Source organism: Acanthochromis polyacanthus, chromosome 8, assembly GCF_021347895.1.
Source record: "Acanthochromis polyacanthus isolate Apoly-LR-REF ecotype Palm Island chromosome 8, KAUST_Apoly_ChrSc, whole genome shotgun sequence".
NCBI classification, from domain to species: Eukaryota; Metazoa; Chordata; class Actinopteri; family Pomacentridae; genus Acanthochromis; species Acanthochromis polyacanthus.
This window is the reverse complement of record NC_067120.1, coordinates 36546376-36569919: the sequence shown is the minus strand read 5'-3', so window position 1 is coordinate 36569919 and position 23544 is coordinate 36546376. Positions and strand designations below refer to the sequence as shown.

The 23544-nt window shown below is 38.6% G+C and overlaps 1 protein-coding gene across 4 annotated transcripts in view; it reads left to right on the top strand.

Moving 5' to 3' along the window:
• The window catches only part of ckap5 (cytoskeleton associated protein 5), a 53287-nt gene that overhangs the window by 5775 nt on the left and 23968 nt on the right, over positions 1–23544 (top strand). For all 4 annotated transcript variants that reach the window (XM_022215490.2, XM_022215495.2, XM_022215492.2 and 1 more), the window contains exons 2-18: positions 5241–5337; positions 10071–10264; positions 10497–10703; positions 12071–12242; positions 12315–12447; positions 12529–12629; positions 13286–13399; positions 13501–13605; positions 15060–15149; positions 15472–15636; positions 17787–17915; positions 18000–18170; positions 18248–18349; positions 20899–21009; positions 21669–21761; positions 22592–22777; positions 22872–22966. In XM_022215490.2, coding sequence (XP_022071182.2) covers positions 5281–5337; positions 10071–10264; positions 10497–10703; positions 12071–12242; positions 12315–12447; positions 12529–12629; positions 13286–13399; positions 13501–13605; positions 15060–15149; positions 15472–15636; positions 17787–17915; positions 18000–18170; positions 18248–18349; positions 20899–21009; positions 21669–21761; positions 22592–22777; positions 22872–22966 — 2225 coding nt within the window. In that variant the 5' untranslated portion in view covers positions 5241–5280. The remainder of the gene's footprint in view (positions 1–5240; positions 5338–10070; positions 10265–10496; positions 10704–12070; positions 12243–12314; positions 12448–12528; positions 12630–13285; positions 13400–13500; positions 13606–15059; positions 15150–15471; positions 15637–17786; positions 17916–17999; positions 18171–18247; positions 18350–20898; positions 21010–21668; positions 21762–22591; positions 22778–22871; positions 22967–23544) is intronic.

The window sequence follows — 23544 nt, the reverse complement described above, 5'->3', positions numbered from 1 at the left end:
CCTAGACCCTTGTGCCATCAGAAACATGAGTGTAGCATGGCTAGGCTAACAGTGTCCTGCTCTCACGGCTCTGATATTTCCAGATCATATCGGCTTCACAAATAGAAAAATCTATGTCTACTGCCAGATTTTTATATAATGAAATACAATTTAAAACGTAAATATTTCATAATACTAAATACATTTTCCTCAATCTCTAAGTCATACAGTGTCCCACCGTCATGGGTCTTATATTTCCAGACAATCTCAGCTTCACATAGATAAAAAATTACCAGCATTTTATAGTCAGATATGTGTGAAAAACATTACAATTTCATAATACTGAGTTTTTTTTCTGCGTCATTTAAAGGCTAATATCAAAAATGATCATATCAGATGATGGAAGATGTGGATAGGCGACACTGTTCTGCAAAAAACGAAGCAAGACAGCATGTAAGATGAGAGCTAAAAAGTAAAAGTAGTGGAGGTGAACTAAAAATAGCTCAGGGCTCTTAGGGTTAAGTAGGAGCTCCACCAGTTTCTCGTTACTGGAAGTTTAAGCTGTAAAAGAAGCATTTTTAAAAACTGCTCTTTGCTTGAGCTGTATGCAAAATGTTTCTTCAAGTCGTGCATCTTTTATTTATTACCAAGGTCACCTTAAATTAGCAAATTTCAGCGGAGTTTGGCAGCAGACTATAGTGTTTTTAAGGCTGATTTTTCACCCCAATATGCCCCTAAACTCTCTGAAAAGCCAAATTTTCCCAGTCTGCTTTGTTTATGTGTGAGATTGTCCTTCAGCCGACAGCATCCTGCCGCCTGTTTACTAGACTGGACCGGATCGATGTGAAATATGAAGCCGTGACCCCTCCCTGAACGTGCATTAGATGATCACATGCTCATGCTTTCAAGTGCAGCTGAGTGCATGTGAGCGAGCAGACGAAGAAACGAGTCTTTTATCGACAAAAACTCAGAGTGCATCTCTGCTGAAGGGCTCTTCCAGGAGCAGAATCCTTTCACTCAGAACACAGTCTGCAGCTGAGAGACCGGTCTGCCATTCAGATGTCGCTTTACGTTTCATCTGTGAAGACTTTAGAGGTTAGAAAATGTGAGAGAATAACTGTTATGTCATTTCTGACCCTGAAATAGCTCGATTAGGAAGTACAGCTTCTTGTTTTATTGTCTTTAGCGGCTCTCTCAGTACTGATGTACACATGGGTCGGGCTGAAATCACTTTATTACTTTACAAACTTCTTTTTCTGTTCCCAATAAATACCAAAATTAGTGGACAAGGCTGTTGCAATAAACATTTTAATCATATTTAGCTTGTGCCATATGGGATATTGCATTGGATATAATACAATTACTCCTATCGAGGGGATTTTTAGGCTTTTAATGTGCATTTTTTTCTTCTGAAAATAGTGTTTAACATTAATATTAAAAAAAAAAAGTGTGCTTGGTTATCGTTGTATTCAGACTGTCTCACAATGAGATGATGTTCTGGTGATTCCCAAGAAAAATATTTAAAGTTAATGCATCTAAATGGTAGAATAAGTGGATTTTTTTTTAAAGCTTTGCACCAATATTAAAGAAGTTAAAACATTTAGTAGACAGCTTAAGGAATGCACAACTTAACAGATATAAAATTCTAACCAAACTGTAGATTTTAGACATGCAAAATCTGGTGAAACCATTTTTAAAATGCCTCTAAACTACTGCAATTCCTTGTTTCATATCAGCTGACGTACCTGCTCATGTCTGATCTGCTCAGTGCACCATGGGAAATTCCCCATTACCATAATTAAAGGATGGTTCGGGGTCAGCTGAGCAGCCCTGACTGTAATCTTTAGCACAAAGGAAAGTTAGAAGCCTGATCTTAAAAGCATAGAGGGTGTCTCCTTCCTTGAGCTGAATCTACAGCAGAGGAGCCTGATGGATGGATGGAAGATCTGACTTTATGAAACTCAGCAACCACAAGGCAGCCGGCAGTCTGAGAGCAAAGTGCTCTGTGGAGATAATGTGGTGCTGTGAGAAACAATGGAGCTAATGCAGAGAAGTTAATGTGGAAGAAATGTGATCTGATGCGGTCGGTAATCTCACTGCTGCATTTTGGATCAGCTGGAGGATTCTCAGAGAGTTATAAGGGATATTAAGGAATCACAATAGGCCCTCCTAGATGATACAGATGCTTTATATTCCTCATTTTGACTAATCTGCACATGAAAGAAGGCTGTCAGAGTCTTGCTTTATGTGTGAATAACAGGAGATGTCTTGGTCAAAAACTTAAATATATAAATGTGGTTTGGGGCCCGTTATTCCTGTTTGGTGCTGATGAAGCTGGTTTTTCAGCGTCGTCATGAAGTGGGATGTTCCTGAAATGCATTTTCTAATTTCCTGGCAGCTACACCACAGTCTAAAGTAACTGTAGTGTGAAGTTCAGGCTGGTTTATGGTTTCTGTATCCCTGTGCACTGACCGATGTGGATGGCAAACAGTGTTATATGCATGCTGCTGATTCTTGGTGGACTCCTGACCACTTGTCTCTTAGCAGAAGTTCATAGTTTTTGTTTTCTACCTAATTATGGCAGTAACACAACTGGGCCATGAATTTGATACTAACAAACAGATGATTTTAGGATCTGTAGCTGCTTTGAAATGACTTTCTGCCAGATCTTTGCGGAGCTCCTCAGACTTTCCCACTGTTGAGTTTGAGTCTGAGTGGATCTAATGGGTTCTATTTAAACTGGATCAGAGGAGTCACCAGCTGTAGTCAACTGTAATCACCATGAGAAGATATGAGGCCATGAAACTGAGAAAACTTGATAAATACGTCTTTCTACATCACCAAAACAAATAATAAATTAATATTTGAAAATGAATCATGAATAATAAGTTTCTATTTTTGACCCAGCAGATTTTGTCATTTTTCCACAAGACCTTTGAATTTACAAAAGAACCAAAATGAAGAATTTTTTTTATTAATTATGGCAGTAAAACAACTGGACTGTGAACTTTATACTAACAGATGATTTTAGGATCTGAAGTTGCTTTGAAATGGCTCCATGGTGTTTTTCTGACTTGTTCAAATCAATGATTTGTTTTTTCAGATCTTTGCCGAGCTCCTCAGTCTTTCAAACTGTAGTGTTTGCGGTGGTATCTGAGTAGATCAAACGGGTTCTGTTTAAATTGGCTCAGCCAGCAGCTGGAGTCAACCGTAATGTTTGTGTCTGAGTGGATCAGCTCTGTGCTATTTAAATTGCCTCAGAAGAGTCACCAGCTGTAGTCAACTGTAATCACTCATCAGATGTTAGGAGGCCATGAAACTAAGAAAATTTGATTAGTACAACTTTCTACATCACCAAAAATGATATAACAGTTTAGTAGTCATTAACAATAAGTTTCTATGTCTAAATCTGCGAAAGAACCGAAGTGCAGGATTGTTTTTGTGACTAAGACGGAAAAAGTCATAGAAAATTAAGAATTTTAGAAGTCACTGGAAACTTAAGTGTCATCGTATACATGCTCTTTACTGGTCTACTTAGGGCTGGGCGATAAATCGAATTAATTCGCCTCTTTAAATCCTGACGATTTGAAAATTTGCCAAATCGTAAAATCGAGGCGAGCTTAAATATATAACAATACAGATTCTTCTTCTGCCTTTCACGACTTGTGCACTGGCGTTTGCGTCCGCCTCTCATCTCCTTCCACCAAAACACTCACACCCCCGTCATGGCGGACAGAACAGCAGACGAAGAGTTGGTCGCAAGAAAAGAGCCTCATGTTACATCGATTATATGGAAGTGGTTCGGCTTTGACAAGACTGACACAGAGCAAACTACAGTCATGTGCAAGGTTTGCAAAAGTACTGTGAAAACGGAAGAGTAGCAGCACAACTAACCTCTTTCAGCACCTCCGGCAGATGCATCCTAAAGAATGGGAAGAGTGCTCACAGCTACAGGAGTGCGGCATGGCTAGCACTAGCCATAACAAACAGACCGCAAAGAAACAACAAAAATCGATTAAAATCGTAATCGTCCAAGATGACCAAAAAAATCGATATTTTATTTTTTGGCCACATCGCCCAGCTCTAGGTCTACTATACAGCTGGTGTCATTGCTTCTAATATCAAATACAGAAAAACATAAGGCTCTCAGGGGTGTTTCTAAAACGCGGCAACTTTGCTCTTTTTGTAGCGTTTCAATGATTATTTCTGAGATGGGATTTATAAACGCAGTGGATGGACATGGCACAGGATATCTGGAGAATTAAGAGCTTCTCACTAGAGGTGTAACTGTACAGAACAATTGAGTTTCTGAATGTAGTTTTGTGTGCAACAAAACCAAAAAATACAAAAACAATAAACTGCTTTTGTTTAAATTACACTTTGGTTTACTGAACAGACTATGGCCATGTCTTTCTTTAAAAATAAAAAAGTCTATCGATATTGCTGCAACCTACTAATAAAGGAGTACCATTTACAAAAGTAACTCAAAATAAATATTCTCTGAAATATGTAGGAGCATTTTTTTCTTTTTAAATCCGACTTTCTTGCAGTCCGTGTAGACTTGGATGACCTTCCGATCCCTTCTGGAAAAGCACGAATCAGCGTTTATGCAAATATTCTGAAGCTGAACTTTGATCTCCAGCTGATCACTGTTGTCCTCAAATTGCCTCAGAAAACTGCTCTAAATGCAGCTTTTTACGTGCGATTTCCTCAGTCTGTGTAGTATTATCCATTCAACTGTGAGTTTGAATGGGATCAATAAAGTTTATCTGAAACAAATGATGTCGAAGTTACGACTTTAAATGCAGCAAAGCAAGAACTTTGCCCCCAAACGCACCGTCTCGTTTGACTTTACTTATCTTACAATTCAAATTCACTGTAGTCACTTAGATTTTAATGTTATATAGAATGAGGTGAACCAGAAACCTCTGATTTTCTAATGATTCATGTTCAGATTTTCCCTTTGGTCACCTGAAACACTTGATCTAGATTTAATGTAGCAGATAATTAAAAGGATCTGTTTGTGTTTACAGCAGCAGAATGTGTTGTTGACGTGTTTAAAGTTGCACCTCTCGCAGTTTGGACCAGTCGTTTGTTTACCTCAACAGAAGTTGTAATTATTTGCTGCTTGTCGTTGAATCTCCACAGCTGAAGTCTTCTGCTGAACAGCCGGTTTTTCTGATGAAGCTGCAGGTTAAAGCAGTAAACAAACACAGAGGAAATGCACCCAATGTTAATTTTTTTGTGTTGTTGTTTTCCAGCTGAGTACCTTTGGGGAAGCCCAGCCCCCGACCAGCCACCATGGGGGACGATAGCGAGTGGATGAAGCTTCCCATCGACCAGAAATGTGAACACAAGGTGAGCGAATGTTTGTCATTTAATAAAGTTTCCTTAAAATCAAACCTCAACGGATGCTAAAGATTTTGACTAAACTGCTCTTTTCTTACACGTTGTTTCAACTTGTTTAAAAGTTTAGCAAGAATGTGCCCCTCCTGACCCAGACGGTTTCATGTTTTCCATGAAAACTCACACTTTTATTCATGTGCTAACATAACTGCACAAGGGTTTTCTAATCATCAATGAGCCTTTCAGCACCATTAGCTAACACAATGTAGCATTAGAACACAGGAGTGATGGTTGCTGGAAATGTTCCTTTGTAACACTGTGCACCCAAGGCTGCAGCTAGTGGTTGTTTTTGTTTTGGATTTTTAAATTTTGAGTAATCATTCGGTCTCTGAAACTTTAGAAACAAATGGAGACATTTCTGAGCATGAGAGCATCAAATATTTAGTTCACACAGTGATGTATGACTCAGAAAAGCAGTAAATCTTTGCTTTTTTTTCCCACTATTTTGCTCAAAAAATGAATCGTTGTTTGCTTGTTATTTTCCTGTCAAACAACTGGTTGTTTCAGGTCTGTTGGTGTTAAGTTACCATCAGCGTTGTTTTCTTGTGCTGGAGATGATACCGGCATATATAGTCCTTTTTTGTCTCGGAAGCATTAAATTTACTTTACATACTAACTTTGTGTCATATTTATTTGTCTCATTTTGGTAATTTTGTATCTAATTTTGGTCATTTTAGCATCAATTTACCTTATTTTGGCTTATTTTGCCTCAATTTTCTGTTATGACATTTCTAATTCTCTCATTTTGGCTATTTTACATATGATTTTGGTCATTTTGTGTCAGTTTACATTATTTTGGCTGTTTTTGTCTCAGTTTTGTGTCATATTCTATTTGTTTTTTTCATATTGGTAATTTTACATCAAATGTTGGCTATTTTTTGCATTATTCTGGCAGTTTTTGCCTCAATTTTGTGCCATATCACATTTTTTTTGTCTTATTTTGGTAATTTTGTATCTAATTTTGGTCATTTTAGCATCTATTTACATTATTTTGGCTCTTTTTGCGTCTATATTCTGTTATGACATTTCTAATTTTAGCTATTTTACATATATTTTGGTCATTTTAGCATCAATTTAAATTATTTTGGCTGTTTTGTGTCATGTCCTATTTATTTTTGTCTTATTTTGGTAATTTTGCATCTAATTTGGGTCAATTTAGCATCAATTTACATTATTTTGGCTCTTTTTGCCTCAATTTTGTGAGGTGTTGAGCAGCAGAGATCATCATTTTATTGTGACGATGGATTCGTTCCGCAGCTGTACCAACATTTAAAGTGAGACGCCATCTTATTCAAGTAAAAACCAGCTGCAGATGTGTCTCGGTATACTGTGAATATCGACAAAACAGCTGAACAGTATTCTCAGAGCAGACGGACACTGAAATACCGCAGACCGACTGAGCCGCACCCCGCGGACACGAGGGATTAAACCAGTGCAAACAGTTTTCCGCCTGATTAGCTTCTTCCAAACTTGCTTACCCCGTTTGTTTGGATCCTCGTCCCCGCAAGGCTTAAAGTTTGGGATTAAACTGATAAAGTCTTAGCAGGACCCTGTAATCCAGGACATCAGTCTTAATAATAATGTCAGCAAAACGGCGTAACAGCGTCACGTGATTCATCGGTTAATTCTGGTGTTTGGTTTTGCATCAAGTAGGCTTGTAATACAAACTCTCTGCACGTAAAAGGGAGGTGATGCACAAAAAAATGGCTCTGGTGGTGTGTGGCCCTGTTTAGGTGACTAAAATGATGAAAATTGGGGTTTATGTCTGTCAAACTTGTGTAAAATGGATGGGTTCTAAATCTAAAACACCTTCTGTAAAGACGTAAAGCTCAAATACTGTGATAAATTCCCATAGTTTGATGTCACGCTTAAAATTATGCCGTTTTTTTAACACTAGATTAATCAACTGAATGTTCTTCAGTGTAAACTTTTATTTAAATTTTGCTGCATACACACAATGCTTATAGAAGGGAGGCTTTTTCCTTCATGGAGGAGTTTTCGGTGCCTGTCAAAGTGCTTTTTGCTTTCAACAAAGGAAAATTACCAGAATTTGAGGGTGGAGTTGCCCTTTAAAGATGGAACCTGTTGATATTCTGTCTAATAATGCCACAGAAAGACCCAACCCAGCAGTGAAATGCTTCTAACAGGGATAGTCTCAGAGCTATTCTTCTGACCTCTATTGTTGTTCAGAAACTATTAGACTCTATTAAACTGGTAGAAACGTCCTTTTATTATTTATTGGCTCATTTTGATTCGTACTGTTCCCAGAAATGTGCTTTTTTCCCACTAATTTCTTGTCATTTCTTGTGTATTTGCATAAAAAAAGCAAATGCTGCTCTCCCAGTTCAATACAATGCAAAATGTGCTTCTTCTTCTTTTTTTTTTTTTTTTTTTTTTTTTTTAATGTATGCAACCGCACAGGAAACGACTCTAAACCAGGAGTGTCATACTCATTTTAGTTCAGGGGCCACATTCGGCCCAATTTCCTCTCAAGTGACCAATAAAATCACAGCATAATAAACTATAAATAACCACAACTCCTAATTTTTAATTTGTTTTTCTAAAAATAAACTCAAATGGGACAAAATGACAAAAATGAGAAACAAACCAATGAACAAAGGGAAACACAAAATGATAAAAATAAACAAAAAACACAAGCGAGACAAAAAGGAAACACAAAACAACAAAAACATGAGACAAATGATAAAATTCAGACGAAAAAAAGACAGAAAACAAGGCAAAATATTAGAAAATGATAAAACAACAAAAAATAGACAGATGACATGAAACAAAACAAAAAAGAGACAAAAATTTGACCAAAGTGACAAAAATATGGACCAAAAAACTGACAAAAATAACTTGAATGACACAATCAAGACAAAAACATGAAACAAATGAGACAAATCAGAGGAAAAAAGACAAAATATTACAAATATGACAAAAGTACAATGTACAATCTAGCATTTTACTTTATGATCAAAACAGCTTGTCCTGGTCCAGAAGTGATTTTTAAAGCTATAGTTTTACTAATTTAAAATCTGCAGTTAACGTCTTCTCTGGAATTTTTACTCTTTACAAAATCAGGCCGGAATGGACCCTCTGGAGGCCGGTTATGGGCCACAGGCCATGTGTTTGATCCCCCCAGCCTTCATTGATGCTGTTATTGGAGCTGAAACAATTAATCGATACTCATTCCAGTGGAAAATTAACCGGCAGCTGTTTGTTCTAAGTAAAAACACTCTGATATTTGTTTTCTCTGGGTGGTCAGGAAGTTTTAAAGATTTAAATAAACGGCCAGAATTAGTTTCGACACATGAAATAACAGTTAAATTAACAAGGATGCTACACTTTAAGTACAAAAATGATCATTGGCGTATTAGAGAACTAAATCCTCCCAGCAGGTTTTGTTTTTCTCCTTCCTGAGCTCACCACAGTTAATTTTAGTCTCTGCTGCCGGATCATTGTTGAACCAGAATAACAAGAACACTGACCACAGGCTGAACTCCACTTCCTGCCTCGCTGCTCATTTACCAACTTTTTTTTTTTGTCACCCAATCAAAGCCCTTTTTTGATGTGTGCACCATCAAACCACAACTTAAACTGGGCCTTATTAATACTGGCTTTGAAGTGTTTGACGTGGGCGGAGATGTCGCTGCGGATCTTTGCAGTCCGGCTTTCTAAAGGTCACAAATGAGCCCACGAGGACAAATTAGTTGTTGAACAGACGTCTGGCTTTTGTGAATGTGGGTCACCTCTCCTGTCTGTTATCCAGACCTCCATCTCCTCGCAGCAGCTCTGGAGAGCTCTACATGTTTGTGTCTTTCGTGTCATAATTGTTTTTCTCATTTTACATTATTGTGGCTGCGTTTGCCTAAATTTTGGGTCGTGTCATATTTATTTTTGTCATTTTGGTAATTTTACATCTTATTTTGGTCATTTCTGTGTCAATTTACATTATTTTGACTCAATCTTGTCGTATCATGTTGATTTTTACATCAAATTTTGGTCATTTTGCCATCAATTTACATGGTTTTGACTCTTTTTGCCTCAATTTTCTGTCATATATTAATTTTTGTCTCGTTTTGGCTATTTTACATATAATTTTGGTTGTTTTTGTGTCAATTTATAAAGTTTTGGCTGTTTTTGCCTCAATTTTGTGGTGTATCATATTTATTTTTGTCTCATTTTGGTTATTTACATCAAAATCTAGTGATTTTTAGCGTCAAGTTACGTTATTTTGCCTGTTGTTGCCTCTATTTTGCATCTCATCATATTGATTTTTGTCTCATTTGGTTGTTTTACATCTGATTTTGGTCATTTCTGTGACAATTTACATTATTTTGCACATTTTTGCCTCAATTTTTTCATGTCATAGTGACTCTTGTCTCTTTTTGGTCGTTTTAGCATCAGTTTACATCATTTCAATTCTTATTTTTTGCCTTATTTTGGTCATTTTTATATCAAATTTTGATCAATTTAGCATCTGTTTACACTATTTTGGCTGTCTTTGCCTCAATTTTGTGTCGTCATACTCATTTTTGTCTCATTTTGGTTATTTTACATGGAATTCTGGTCATTTTTGTGTTAATTTCCATTATTTTGGCTGTTTTTGCCTCATTCTTGTGCCATGTCATGTTTAATTTTTGCCTCTTTCTTAACTGAACTTCTGTCCGTGTCTTCTCCAGGTGTGGAAAGCCCGACTGAACGGTTACGAAGAAGCTCTGAAGTTGTTCCAGAGGATAGAAGACGAGAAGAGTCCAGAGTGGGGGAAATACCTGGGGCTCATAAAGAAGTTTGTCACAGACTCTAATGCCGTGGCTCAGCTGAAAGGTTTGGAGGCGGCGCTGGCCTTCATCGAAAACGCACACGCGGCCGGAAAGTAAGTAACGTTAGCCAGCAGCTCATGCAAATCTGAATTTTTCTTGCGTGGAGGAGCTTTCTGAAGCTGCTATGAAAGTTTTTTCTTTCAACAAATGACCAGAATCTGAGGGTGGAGTTGCCCTTCAAAGATCGATCCTGGTGATATTCCGTCTTGCTTATCGTCTAATAATGCCACGTAAAGACTCCACTCAGCAGCCTCGGTTGTTCTGACATGCTGTGTTTTCCCGCAGGACGACGGGCGAGGTGGTATCTGGAGTGGTGACCAAAGTGTTCAACCAGCCCAAGGCCCGGGCCAAAGAGCTCGGCTCCGACATCTGCCTCATGTACATCGAGATCGAGAAGGCCGAGGTGGTTCAGGACGAGCTGCTCAAAGGACTCGACAACAAGAACCCCAAGATAGTGGTGGCCTGCCTCGAGACGCTCAGGAGGGCTCTCAGGTCGGTTGTTCTTCGTGGACGTTGACTCTGTGTGTTTCATAATTTATCCTTTGCACAAGTTGCTGAAGTCGTTTCCACTACCGGGCCACACAGAAAGAATGAAAAATGTTTTAATTTAGCAAAATCCTCTGTAAAATACCCCCAAAACAACAAAAGAACCCCGCAAGAATGGAGAGAGGAATAAATGTGGAAAGTTTGTAGATATAAGTGCTGCTGAAGTGGAGATTGTAGGATGAGATTATAAGATATAAAAATGATTTTAGATGTCAGAATCTGAATCCGTTTTAGTTTTAAATAGGTTTGTGATTTGGAGCATTACAGTAAATGTTAATGAGTGCAGATTTTTTATTTTTATTTTTTTTAAAAGGACCAAAAGATTTTCAGTGAAATCAAGCATTATTAGTCAAACAGCAAATGAAGCAATTTTAAGTGATTAAAAATCAATAGGAATGTGCAAATGATTCACCTGAGTGAGTACCAGTTTACATAGAATATGGTGTAAAATATGCAATGTGCTTGAAAACTACAGATACAAATATATGAAGTGCAGTAAAACAAACACCTAAATGTGTATTTTTTTTTATTTTTTTTGTGTCCATTAGCCTGAAAAAGACGTGTTGCAGACAGAAAATATCTTGAAATCTGCAGGTTATCTGTAAATGAACACTCTACCGGGAACAGTGCTGGCCTAAATGAACTGCAGCATTTGTTGTTTATTTATATAGAAATAATAACGGCAGTCTTGAAATAGAGGCTCCACGTACTGTAGATATTTAACTACTTGTATTTTTTCAATACTCGTCTCCCGTTTGCTTCGTGTAAATGCAGCCTGCAGCTCATCCCAAAATAAGTTTTGTTACTTCACTGTCCGTCGCAGCCGAGTCAGTTACGGCTCCTTGGTTGCAGCGAGGACTGCAGAATTTTTTCTTTTTTACAGAATTTATTTAGTGGAAACACCTTCTTTGATATAACAAGAAGATTTAGCTGAACTATTACCATTTTAAGCTCATTTTTGGTTAATTTACTTGACAGCACCACGTGTCAGAAAGCTAAAAATCTTTCCGTCTTTACATTTTATAGCTAAAAAAAGATGCCAGAATAGAGACAATAGTGATGTTTTGGCTTGTTTTTTTTGGAGAAGTAATAACAAGGATGCATAGCCCTTCTTACAGGGGCTTAAGCTGTGCAATGACTTTGTAGAGAAAGACTGGTAGAACGGCATGATCCGCTTCTTTAACAACAGTTGTTTGCTTTCAGTTCTGACTTCAAGCTTCACGCTGGTTCTTGCTGGTTCTTCTCGGTCCAACATCTCAGTTTATCTCCCATCACTGACACTAACCAGCCGTCACCTCTCCGTCTCCCCACAGTGAGTTTGGCTCTAAAATAGTGACGTTGAAGCCGGTTGTGAAGGTTTTACCCAAACAGTTTGAGTCCAGAGAGAAGGCGGTGAGAGAAGAGGCCAAGCAGCTCGCTGTAGAAATCTACAAATGGATCAGAGACGCTCTGAGGCCGCCGCTGCAGAACATCAACTCTGTACAGGTGAGATGTCCCCTTACAAACCTTTACCTCTCGGCTTCAGTCCAGTCAAACTAAACCCGTTTGTCCCTGCAGCTGAAGGAGCTGGAGGAGGAGTGGGTGAAGCTGCCGTCATCTCCTCCCAAACAGACCCGGTTCCTGCGATCGCAGCAGGACCTGAAGGCAAAGTTCGAGCAGCAACAAGCACAAGGAGGAGACCAGTCTGAAGGTAGGTTTACCTGGGCGGCGAGCAGCTTTTTAATTTGAAGTTAAGGAACTCCAGAATGACCTCTTCCTGTTGCTCCTGCAGGAGACGAGGAGGAGGAAACGGCAGCAGCAGTCGATCCGTACGAGTTGCTGGAAGCTGTGGAGATTCTGTCCAAGATGCCCAAAGACTTCTACGAGAAAATAGTAAGTTTAGTCCTCAAACGTCACCTCAGACAGCCTCTGATGTGTCTGAATGGAGATTATGAATGAGTCATGACCCACTTGGACAGGATTAGTGTTACACATGCAGGAGGGGGATAAAAATGTTCCCTCTAGTCTCTGGAAAGCCCAAGTTTTGATGCTGGACGATTACAAGACACCGAGAGAAAACAAACATTAAATCTGCTTAGAAATCTTGGAGAAAACGACAGAAAATCTTCACATTTTTCGGTTCTCTTTCAGTTTTATAGTAACACGGTGATGCTCATCTGTACATCCATGACTACGTCACAAACTGGAGCTGCTAGTACAACTTTCAGCTGCTTTTAATGTAAAGCATGAACCAAACTAGCAGCACTGCCTTCCTGTAGTTGACAATACAGCAGCTTATTGGTGAGCTTAAATGCTGCAGCTCTCCAACCAGGCCTGTATGTTTGAATTAAAAGGTTTCCATCAGATTTTCACACAAAATAGTTGAAACTCACTTTAAAATACAAGGACACAACCACAGACAGGGTTTGAATTAAAGGAGGAGCAGCAGAGATCATGTCAGTTGTAATTATTCCTGGTGAAAGCGTGAAAAATTACTTGAGAATTAAGTGTACCGTGTAAGAATTTACGTTTGTACTTTGTTCCTGCAGGAAGCTAAAAAGTGGCAGGAAAGAAAAGAAGCTCTGGAGGCCATCGAGGCCTTAACCAAGAACCTCAAACTGGAGAACGGAGACTACGGAGACCTCGTTAGAGCCCTGAAGAAGGTACAAAATGCTCCTCTCACTCGCATGGAAAAAGCTTCCAGATGACGTTTTTTTGTGCTAAATAAAATTTGGTACTGACCGTTTTGTCGTTCTGGTCGCAGGTCGTAGGTAAAGACGCCAACGTGATGCTGGTGTCAATGGCGGCTAAATGTCTGGCTGGACTGGCTGCTGGACTCAGGAAGAAGTTTGGAAGTTACGCAGGACAGGTAAGTTAAAGGAGCCTTTTTATGGATGATTCCATCTATAAACATTAGGAAACATTTGCTCAACCACCTCTGATTTACCGGAAACTTCTTTTATCGTAAAATATGGATATTTGAAATAGTAGCTGTAAAATTTTAGCTTAATACAGAGGAGTTTCAGCCTACGCCGGAATTCCGTTCCTACAGCAGTAACGCGATTTTTGCCATAAGTTGGAACCCACATAAGTACTTATGTCACTCATCTACGCTAACACTCTGTTAAAATCATAATCTAGGACATAAATCACTGTACAGTAATAAAAATACATTTAGAAAAAGAGAATAATTCCTTTCCTTTACCCCTGTGGTTGACTTGCTCACTGGGCGTTGCAGAGAGGAGAGACGGGCGTATACCAGACTACTGAGGGAGGAGGTTGGAGAGGTAGAACCTGCAGAAGGTTCTGGAGAGGCAGCGCAGTCCAATGTGGAGTAGAACCAGTGACGTAAACAAAGCCGTCTTCCTCATGTAGCACCGTGTGATGATGTATTCGTCCGCTCCGCTCGCCAGCTAGTTCCCACACGAAATTTTTTTTAACGTCGGAATGATGGAACAAGACTTTCTTAATAAATTTATGGAAGATAGCGACGTAACCACAAAACGCCGTAGGTCAAGAACGTCATAAACAGAGGACCTGCTGTATATCAAAAGTTTCCCGTTGTCCCACTTTCAGCACATTTTTTGCGCTTTGAAATTTGAGGCTGTTTGAACAACAATATCTCAGGAACTGTTAAAGACAAAAACCTGAAATTTTCGTTACTATTTTTCGATATGTTATTGATTTAGAATCTGCAGTATTGGACAAGCAGATCAAATAATCTGATTATGGGTGAGTTTAAATATGAGAAAAGACCGAAGCTGTCCCGACGAATGCCATCTTTGAGCTTATGAACAAAAACAAACTGATAATTCAGAATTCGACTAGTGAGGGAACCTAAACTTTTATCCCAGGAAGGATTACATGTATTAAGCTAAAAAAGAATAGAATTCCTTGTATTGTCATTGTACTGTCTTGTTGGGCCATTCACACAATCAGACTATTTTAGAAATGTGCAAATGTAAAATAGAATATCTGGTAGTAATGTGGATAGGTGCAGATTTTTGCATTCATAAAATTGGTTAAGCAGTAATTGCTTTAAATATTTCATGATTTGGGATGAAATGACCCTTACCAGAGCAAGAAGAAAACAAAATGTCTCAAATTTTTCAGGAAATTTTTTGTACTGCTACATAAACAATCTTTTTTATATATAATGAAGCTGAAAAGTAAATCAAAAACTTCCCCAAAACATCTTCTCCAGTCAGAATGCTGCTGATGTGAACTAAAAAATGGAGCAGTACTGGCCTTACTGGCTGTAACTTAACCAGTACCGGCTACAAGAACACATCTTTTATTTAAATGGACATTGGTGTGTTTTAGGTGGTTCCCACCATTCTAGAGAAGTTCAAGGAGAAGAAGCCTCAGGTGGTCCAGGCTCTGCAGGAAGCCATCGATGCCATCTTCCTCACTGTAAGTACACACCTCATGCTTTCATTTCTATTAGCATGCAAGCCGCTCTTCTTAGGTTATCCAAAGAAATGTGGGGAAACAATAAAAAATACTGATGAAAACAAGTCCAGAAAAGGATGCATTTTCCACCAAAGTGTGTTTTATCTGCACTTCCAGTCTGTTTGCTGCTCCTAACTTGATAACTGCTCTTCTTTATGGAGCACTCTACCCACTCTAATGTGTTTCAGACCACATCCTGATCTACGCCGGACAGATAGATGGACTGATAATTCTTTCTGCGCTGTATCCGATGTCACGTTTAATGCCCGTTTCTCTTTCCCAGACGACTCTCCAGAACCTGTCGGAGGACGTCCTGGGGGTGATGGACAACAAGAACCCGTCCATTAAGCAGCAGGCCTCCCTGTTTCTGGCTCGGTCCTTCAGACACTGCACTCAGGCCACGCTGCCCAAGAGCGTCCTCAAGCCGTTGTGCGCTGCTCTCATCAAGGTGGGCTACAATTAAAGCTGCAACTATCAGTCCATCAATTGTCAGTGACTAAATCAGTGACCTGCGGTTAAAGAAGGTCTCATCTAATGAAAAACCAGCAAAGACGCCAGTTTTATAGGGATATCTGTAATAACACTCCCTAATATTGGTGAAATTACAGCAGTAAAATTCTACATTAATGCAGTGAATTCCATCTGAAAACATAATGTGTTAAATAGACGTGCATATTTGTTTTGGTGTACAGATATTTAATCAGTGGAAGTGGCTAAACGTTCCTTCAGGCTACTCCCTCATGAAAATGTGTGAAAATATTACATTTTTTCCTGTTTATTTTACAATAACAATCAGAGCTGCAATGATTTATTAATTAGTTGTCAAGTTTGACATTAATCTGCAACTTTTATAATAGTGAATTAATCCATTTGAGGAACTGCTTTAGTGAGAAAGTGATTTTTTTTTTTTTCTGCTGTCTTTCTTCCTCTACATAAAAATCTAAAAATAACTGTTTTTAACTGTAGTTTTTTTTTTTTGTGGAAAAATATACTTTAGTCATAGATTGTTCCGTGTGTTGTTAAATTACAGATATTATTTAGTAAAGTCAAGAAAAAGATATTAATACATATTAATTTGCATGTTAAGAAAAATAAATCTGTGAAAATAACAGTAAAATGTTCAAAAAACTGTTTTATAAAGCACAAGTTGTTGTTTTGCAATGTTTGAAAATAAAATTGAAGAAATCACAGAAAAGATATTGACACATTAAGTATATAAACAAATGCATAAATTAAACAAACTATAGATTTGAATGTCATCAAAAATCTGTTTATGGAAATGTGAAGTTGTTCTGAAACCTTTGACCATAAAGTTTTACTGTATTTAAACCAGCAAAAGCATTTTCTTTATCAATATTTGCCTTTATTTAACAAAAAAGTACACTAAGGACTACAAAATTTGCAAATCATTTTTTTTAATCTGTTCCATTAAAAACTTTGCATTATTTTGCAAATACAAAGATTATTTACATGTTGACTGTCAACGGAAAACAAGCAAAACTATAAATAACATCTTCATCAAAACCAAATGTTTTTACAAGCAGTGATCTGTTCTGTGACAGTGTGTAGCTGTAACATTTAAATCGGCTTCAAATATCATTATTTCAGATACCTGCTTATTTTCTCGTCGTTCAATTTTTAAATATATTTCTCCTGCTACACTTTTCACCCCTTTTTTTTTAATGGAATTTGTTTTTTGCAGTGAATCACAGTAAACTAAGTATCTTTTAACCCTTTAAGCTTCAGTGTACCGCCGGCGGTACACCTACTAATTTGCATAGGAATTTCAAGAATGTCCGACGGCTGCAAACGCGATTATACAAACACTATACGCCGATGGAAAGCTTAGATTCTCATGAATCTGCCGGTATAAACCACTTTCAGATGCGATTACCACAGCGGGTGAGAAAAACACATTTGTCCGACAAAAACAAATATTCATCCATCCGTTCTCTATACACGGCTTCAAAGCACACAGCGCGACTCACATTTCCGGGTTCATTATTATACACAAAAAAAAGATTCCACAAAAAACGGCCATAATCCAACCTTTTACATCCAGATGACACAAGCCAGTAAACTATTTTGTCCAAAACATGTCCTGAAGTCGGTATAAAATCCCCGAATCGGTCATTTTCAAGGAAATGCACCTCGCGATGCCCGTCCAATATTCCCCGTATTTTTCGTAATTTTTTTTATTTAAAAATAGAATATTAGCGATTTTTTTGTACTGAAAACGGCTGGAATTGACTGAAGCTTAAAGGGTTAAACTGTAGACAAAACAAGACATTTGTAATCTTGCACGTATTCTAACGCTTTCTAGACCAAGCAGCTAATCAATGAATGTGTAAAATAATCATCAATGCAGCTCCTTATCTTTCCCTTTTTGATAAAACTGGACAAGATGAACTCATTAGTTGCTTTTAGTGAAGCAACGACTCTGATACTGATGTTAAAATTGAGTTTGTGGTTAAAAAAAAAAAAATACAAAGAAAGTGACACAGAACTGTTCAGTGTTGCTCCATGCAGACACATCATTACAGGAATATAGGATGTCATAGCAACATTAAATCTTCCTTTTCTCCTTTGCTCCTTCAGCAAGTGAACGATTCGGCTCCGGAGGTTCGCGACGCCGCCTTCGAGGCTCTGGGGACGGCCATGAAGGTGGTGGGAGAGAAAGCCGTGAACCCGTTTCTGGCAGATTTGGATAAACTCAAACTGGACAAGGTACGAATCAGGAGGAGGATGAACTCTGACCTGGAGAATTCTGCTGACTTTAATGTAATTAACTGTTTAACTAATTCACTGCAGATTAAAGAGTGCGCTGATAAAGTGGAGCTACCTGGAGGGAGGAAGGGTGCTGGAGGAGGAGGAGGAGGAGGTGGAGGAGCGGCGGAGAAGAAACCAGCCGCTAAAGCTGCTGCTGAAGCTCCACCGAAATCCTCAGCTCCACCCAGGAAGACCACGGCTGCTGCCAGCAAGGTGGTTACAGCAGTCCAGAAAATACATGAAAAGATGAGGCGATATTGTGTCGTACTGAAGCGTTTTCTTCTCTGCAGGCGTCGGCGGGTCCACCCAAGAAAGGAAAACCAGCGTCTGCAGCTGGAGGGAAAGCAAAGAAAGCTGCAGACAGTAAAGAAGTGGCAGAGACGGAGCTGGCGGTGAGTCTGAGTCCAGAGAAGTTCAACATAGCCAGGCGTTGTCCATGAGAAGCTTTAACCCTCGTGTCGTCCTGCAGGTCAAAACTGACCCGGTTTAAAGTTGGGGAAAAAATATATATTTTCACAGTGATTTTCAACATTTCAGGGAAATCTTTGAACATTTTTTGGTGGAAAAAGAGAAATTTTAAATGTTTCTGAAGAACATTCACATAAAAACCAACCAAAATCCAGCGACTTTCGCTGGATTTTGGTTGATTTTTATGTGAATGTTCTTCAAGAAAATATTAGAAATTATACTGATAAATATGGAATCACTGCAGATATTTTTAGCATTTTTCTTGCAAGATTTTTAATCATTTTTTGAAAATATTTACAAGAATTTTCTTGCCAAATTTAGGTGTTTTTTTTTTTTTTTTTTTTTTTTAAATAAAACTTTTAAGGAATTATTAGAATTTTCTTCCTGAAGGTTTTGCAAATTTTCAGAAACTTGTAGAATTTTCTTTCTGAATTTTTCGGGGGTTTTTTGTTTGTTCTTTTTTTTTTCCCCAGAAAAGGAAACAATATTTTTTGGTGCCTGTAAATGAGGACAACAGGAGGGTTAATCAACAAGTTGTTTTAATGGAGAATAATGAGGAATATAAAAATATATGATGGTAAAAAGCAACGCAAGACAGGAATGCTGGTAGAAAACTGTTAAACGTCTGTAATGTGTTCATTTTATCGATCAGTGCAGTAGATTATTTCTGACGGCTGCACAATAAAACTACTGAACTTCATGTATTTACACACAACATTGTATTACAGTGCACGTAGGTCTGACACTGTCTCACAATGCAGAAAGTCACTTTAATTTGTGGCCAAATCAAAGTGAAACTAAAGTTAACGACTCGATATTCTCTTTAAATACAAGTAGACTAATCAGTGTTCTGTCAGCTGCAGTACCAGCAGTTTAAATGGAGCAAACATAAATGCATATTTATACAATTTCTGCACCACCAAACGAATACATGTCAGGTTCCCATGGCAACGCGACGAATACTGACACTACATGACTTCTTTCAGTGGTTTTAGCAACAAAGCTGAACAGGTTTACAGATAAAGCATTTTCCCTCCGCTGAGAATCTGTATCTCTCATAAATAAACATAAGGAAACGACTTGGGTTGGCGCCACAGCATAGTTGCCATGGAGATCTAGCCAGGTTAAAAGAAAGCCACCTTCGTGACAATGAAAACTCTGACTCTTAGCTCAAAATACCTCGCTAACCCACTGATCTCGCTTCGTAGTTCAGCCTCTGATGTAACTGAAAACTCCTAGTGGTGAAGATGTTGTTTTTTGTTTTTTTTTCCAGATGACTGCACTGTTGCAACTGTAGAAATCCTGACTTTTGTCTCAAACCGCCCGTACAGGAAGTTCTGTTTCAACTTCCTCTGTTAGAAATATTTTTATTTTCTATAGTCTAACCAGATCAACCCTCCTCTATCCTCTTCAGTGTTTACCTTTCCTCTCATCTCAGCAACAACATGCATCATGACTGACCTCTGCTGGTGAAAGCTGAGCACTACAACACACCACATTACTAGTGTCTCTGTTTAATAAGAGAAGTAACTTAATGCCATCTTACAGCTCAAGCTGATAAGGAAATGAGAATTGTAGATATTTGATCAATTCTCCTCTAGTGAAGCCACCTGCTGAGCTTCGTCTCCTGGATTTCTTTGTGAAAATGTGAAAATATAACAATGTTGGCAAATTAGAGGGGGTTTAGTTGAGCTTGAAGACAGAGTTTTCAATGCCACAAAGATCTTTTAACCTGCTAACCTCTGAATGTTCAGATCTCAAAATACATATTTGGATACCACCATCACCACCAAATATTCGGGTCCAGCCCTAGTAGGATCACAGTCATGTCATCGTCAGCAGGCAGCTGATGTAGTGTTCACTTGTTGTCATGGTTACAGTGACGCCGTGCTGCTATCTCACAATGACACAGAAATCTTTAACAAATCCATGGATCAAGACTGTAAGCCGCATCACTGCTAAAATCTAATCACTTGGTCCTTGTGTCATTTCTGACCTTCTCTGAACATTTCATCCAAATCTGTTTGTCTGTTTTTGAGTAATGTTGATATCAGACAGAAAAACATACACTGATCGTCACATAACTCCGCTGCGTTCCTTGGATTAGTAATAATTTCACATTGTTTTGGTCTGAAACTAATGTAATGCCTCCTTCATTATGGGACATATGGAGTTCTTTAAAATCAAGTTTTGTAACTTCTCTGAATTATTTCTGCTTCATTTGAATCCTAGCTGTTGTTGTTTCTGCTTACTTACATGTTGTGTTGTTGCTGTTGTTTCTGCTTACTTACATGTTGTTGTTGTTGTTGTTTCTACTTACTTACATGTTGTGTTGTTGTTGTTTCTGCTTACTTACATGTTGTGTTGTTGTTGTTGTTTCTGCTTACTTACATGTTGCTGTTGTTTCTGCTTACTTACATGTTGTTGTTGTTTCTGCTTACTTACATGTTGTGTTTTGCTGTCATTGTGTCAGATGGAGGTGTGTGAGGACCTGGCTGCACGTGTACTTCCTGCCGCCTGTCTGCAGCAGCTCGACTCGGCCAACTGGAAGGAGAGACTGGCCAGCATGGAGGAGTTCCAGCGGGTAAAGTGTTTCTGCCGTTTGTTTACGGAGCATCAATAACATTAATGGATTTAATTAGTTTAAAAATTCAGCTGCAACAATTCTCACAAGACGAAAACTGACGCTGAAGCGATATGAAATTAAACTCATATGTGGAGCATTTTTCATTATTTATATTGAAATATTACAAAGAAAATAGTATTCCAATAAGAAATTCCTGCTTTTTTACATTCGTTTGTGGTCATTTTGCATCGCTTTTAGGTGATTTTTAATCTATTTATGGTTGTTTTCTGTCTTTTTGTGGTATTTTTTTGTCTTTTTGTGCCTGTTTTTAGTTGTTTTGTGTCATTTTGCATCTCTTTGTCATTGTTTCATGTCTCCTTGTGTACATTTTGTGTCTCTTTGCAGTCAATTTGTCTCTTTTAGACCCTTATGTGTCTGTTTCTGCTCATTTCCCATCTCCTTGTAGTAGTTTTGCGTCACCTTCTGTGTGAAAACAATCGTTACTCACCATCCTACTTGGTGCTGGAGTTGCTATTTAAAGTTTTTCCATGACGTTTCAGAGTTGTCCAAATTGAAGAATTAAAAGTTGCATGTTAAAGTCTGAGGATAACGGTGACATGTTGCTGCCCGTTTTAACAGTGATGCACAGGAATGTTAATTTGTGAGTTTGTTTGCAGGCGGTTGAGACCATGGATAAGGCGGTGATGCCCTGCCAGGCTTTAGTCAGGATGTTGGCCAAGAAACCAGGCTGGAAGGAGACCAACTTCCAGGTAACGGATCCATTCCAGCTCATATAATATCATGATAGAACATCACATCCAGACTTTAAATGCTTCCGTACTTTGTCCATGTTTGCCTCACTCATGTATTAGTTTTTCACACCGAACATCGAGGAAATGAGGACGCACAGTTTATAGAAACGAGATGCTCTTGCCTCTAAATGATGGAATGATAATCAATAGTCCACCATGTTTTTATTTGGTTCATTACAGCTCTAAGTATTAAATTATAGTTTGCAACCAACACACAAAGACTTTCAGACTTGTTTTGTTTTTAAATTGTCAGAATTTGATGCATCACAAAGAGAAGAATCTCTGTAATGATGGGTGAAGTTTGTTTTTCTGCACTGGACTTACACCTACAGGAAGCATTGATTCACTATTTTTAAGTCGCAAACAGATTTAAAACAACAGCGTGTGTTCAATTTTTATCTGAGGTCAGAGTCCACTGAGGTTTGAGGCCTTATTTACTGAATACGATAATAAGTAAAAGATGTCACAAATAAACAACTTGGATAAGAACTTTTAATAGATGTAGCAACGGAAACGGTTGGTAAATTAATGAAACATTTAAAGCAGATAAAAGTAAGCATATCCACTAAAACAAGAACAGCTGGAGGTAAATAAGGTTAAAATTACTTTGAGGGTGAAAATGAACCAAGCTTGGTAGTTCTGTCTTTGCTGCTTGATTCCTCAGAGCATAAATTCGTCGTTTATCAGCCTTAATGATGGAAGTATGAAGCGGGTTTCCAGGTCGATTAAAGAGCGGTCAGTAAAACGGAATCTGTTCTAATGATGTGGCCTTCTCTCTCTCTGTGCAGGTGATGCAGATGAAGCTGCACATCGTGGCTCTAATCGCCCAGAGAGGACAGTTTTCCAAGACGTCGGCCTTGTTGGTTTTGGAGGGTTTGGTGGATAAAGTCGGAGACATCAAGTGTGGCGGAAACGCCAAAGAAGGACTGACGGCTATCGGAGAGGCCTGCTCGCTGCCGTGGACTGCAGAACAGGTTCTAACTCGCTTCTAATCACACAGACTCATCAGCAGGCCTGATGTTAATGATGGTGGGTGTACAGTATTAACGGGAGCTGTCTTTTTGTCAGGTTGTGTCGATGGCGTTCTCACAGAAGAATCCCAAAAACCAGGCAGAGACGCTCAACTGGCTGGCTAATGCCATGAAGGAGTTCGGCTTTGCTGGGTAAAATCCTGCCCTGATTTTAACCTTCTGCATTAAAGAAGCTGTTGAGGAGGCAGACACAGAGAGACACTGCAGACTCAGATGATTTAAGGAAGCAGTTCATGAAGGCAACGCCAGCATCAGTTCTGAGGATTCTCTCTGACCTTCGGGTATATATTGTAGTTGGGAGAAGGTCAGATTTAGATTACAGGCCAATATGGAAACAATTCGTCCGCTTAGTCACACCAGAATGAACAATATCCAACCTTGACCAGAGCAGAGCGTCCTGGCATGTCTTCCTCCTGCAGCGTCTGCTTGTTGGAAGACCATATTAGAGGTTAAAGGAGACCAAAGGTGGTAACCTGCTCTGACCTGTAGGATCATTTAGGATGATGTCAGGGAATGAAATACCTTAGAAAGGGGAAACAGTGATATTTCCTTCATGTAAGTGTTTATAATAATCTAGTCCATGTGTTTTGGGCCTACAGTATCTATATTTTTAGTTTGAGGGGAAAAAAATCTTCAAAAACATTTGACTATTTATCTTAATGTGGGTTTATTGTGCACATTATGCACTCAGCTGTGATTAAAACGGAAGG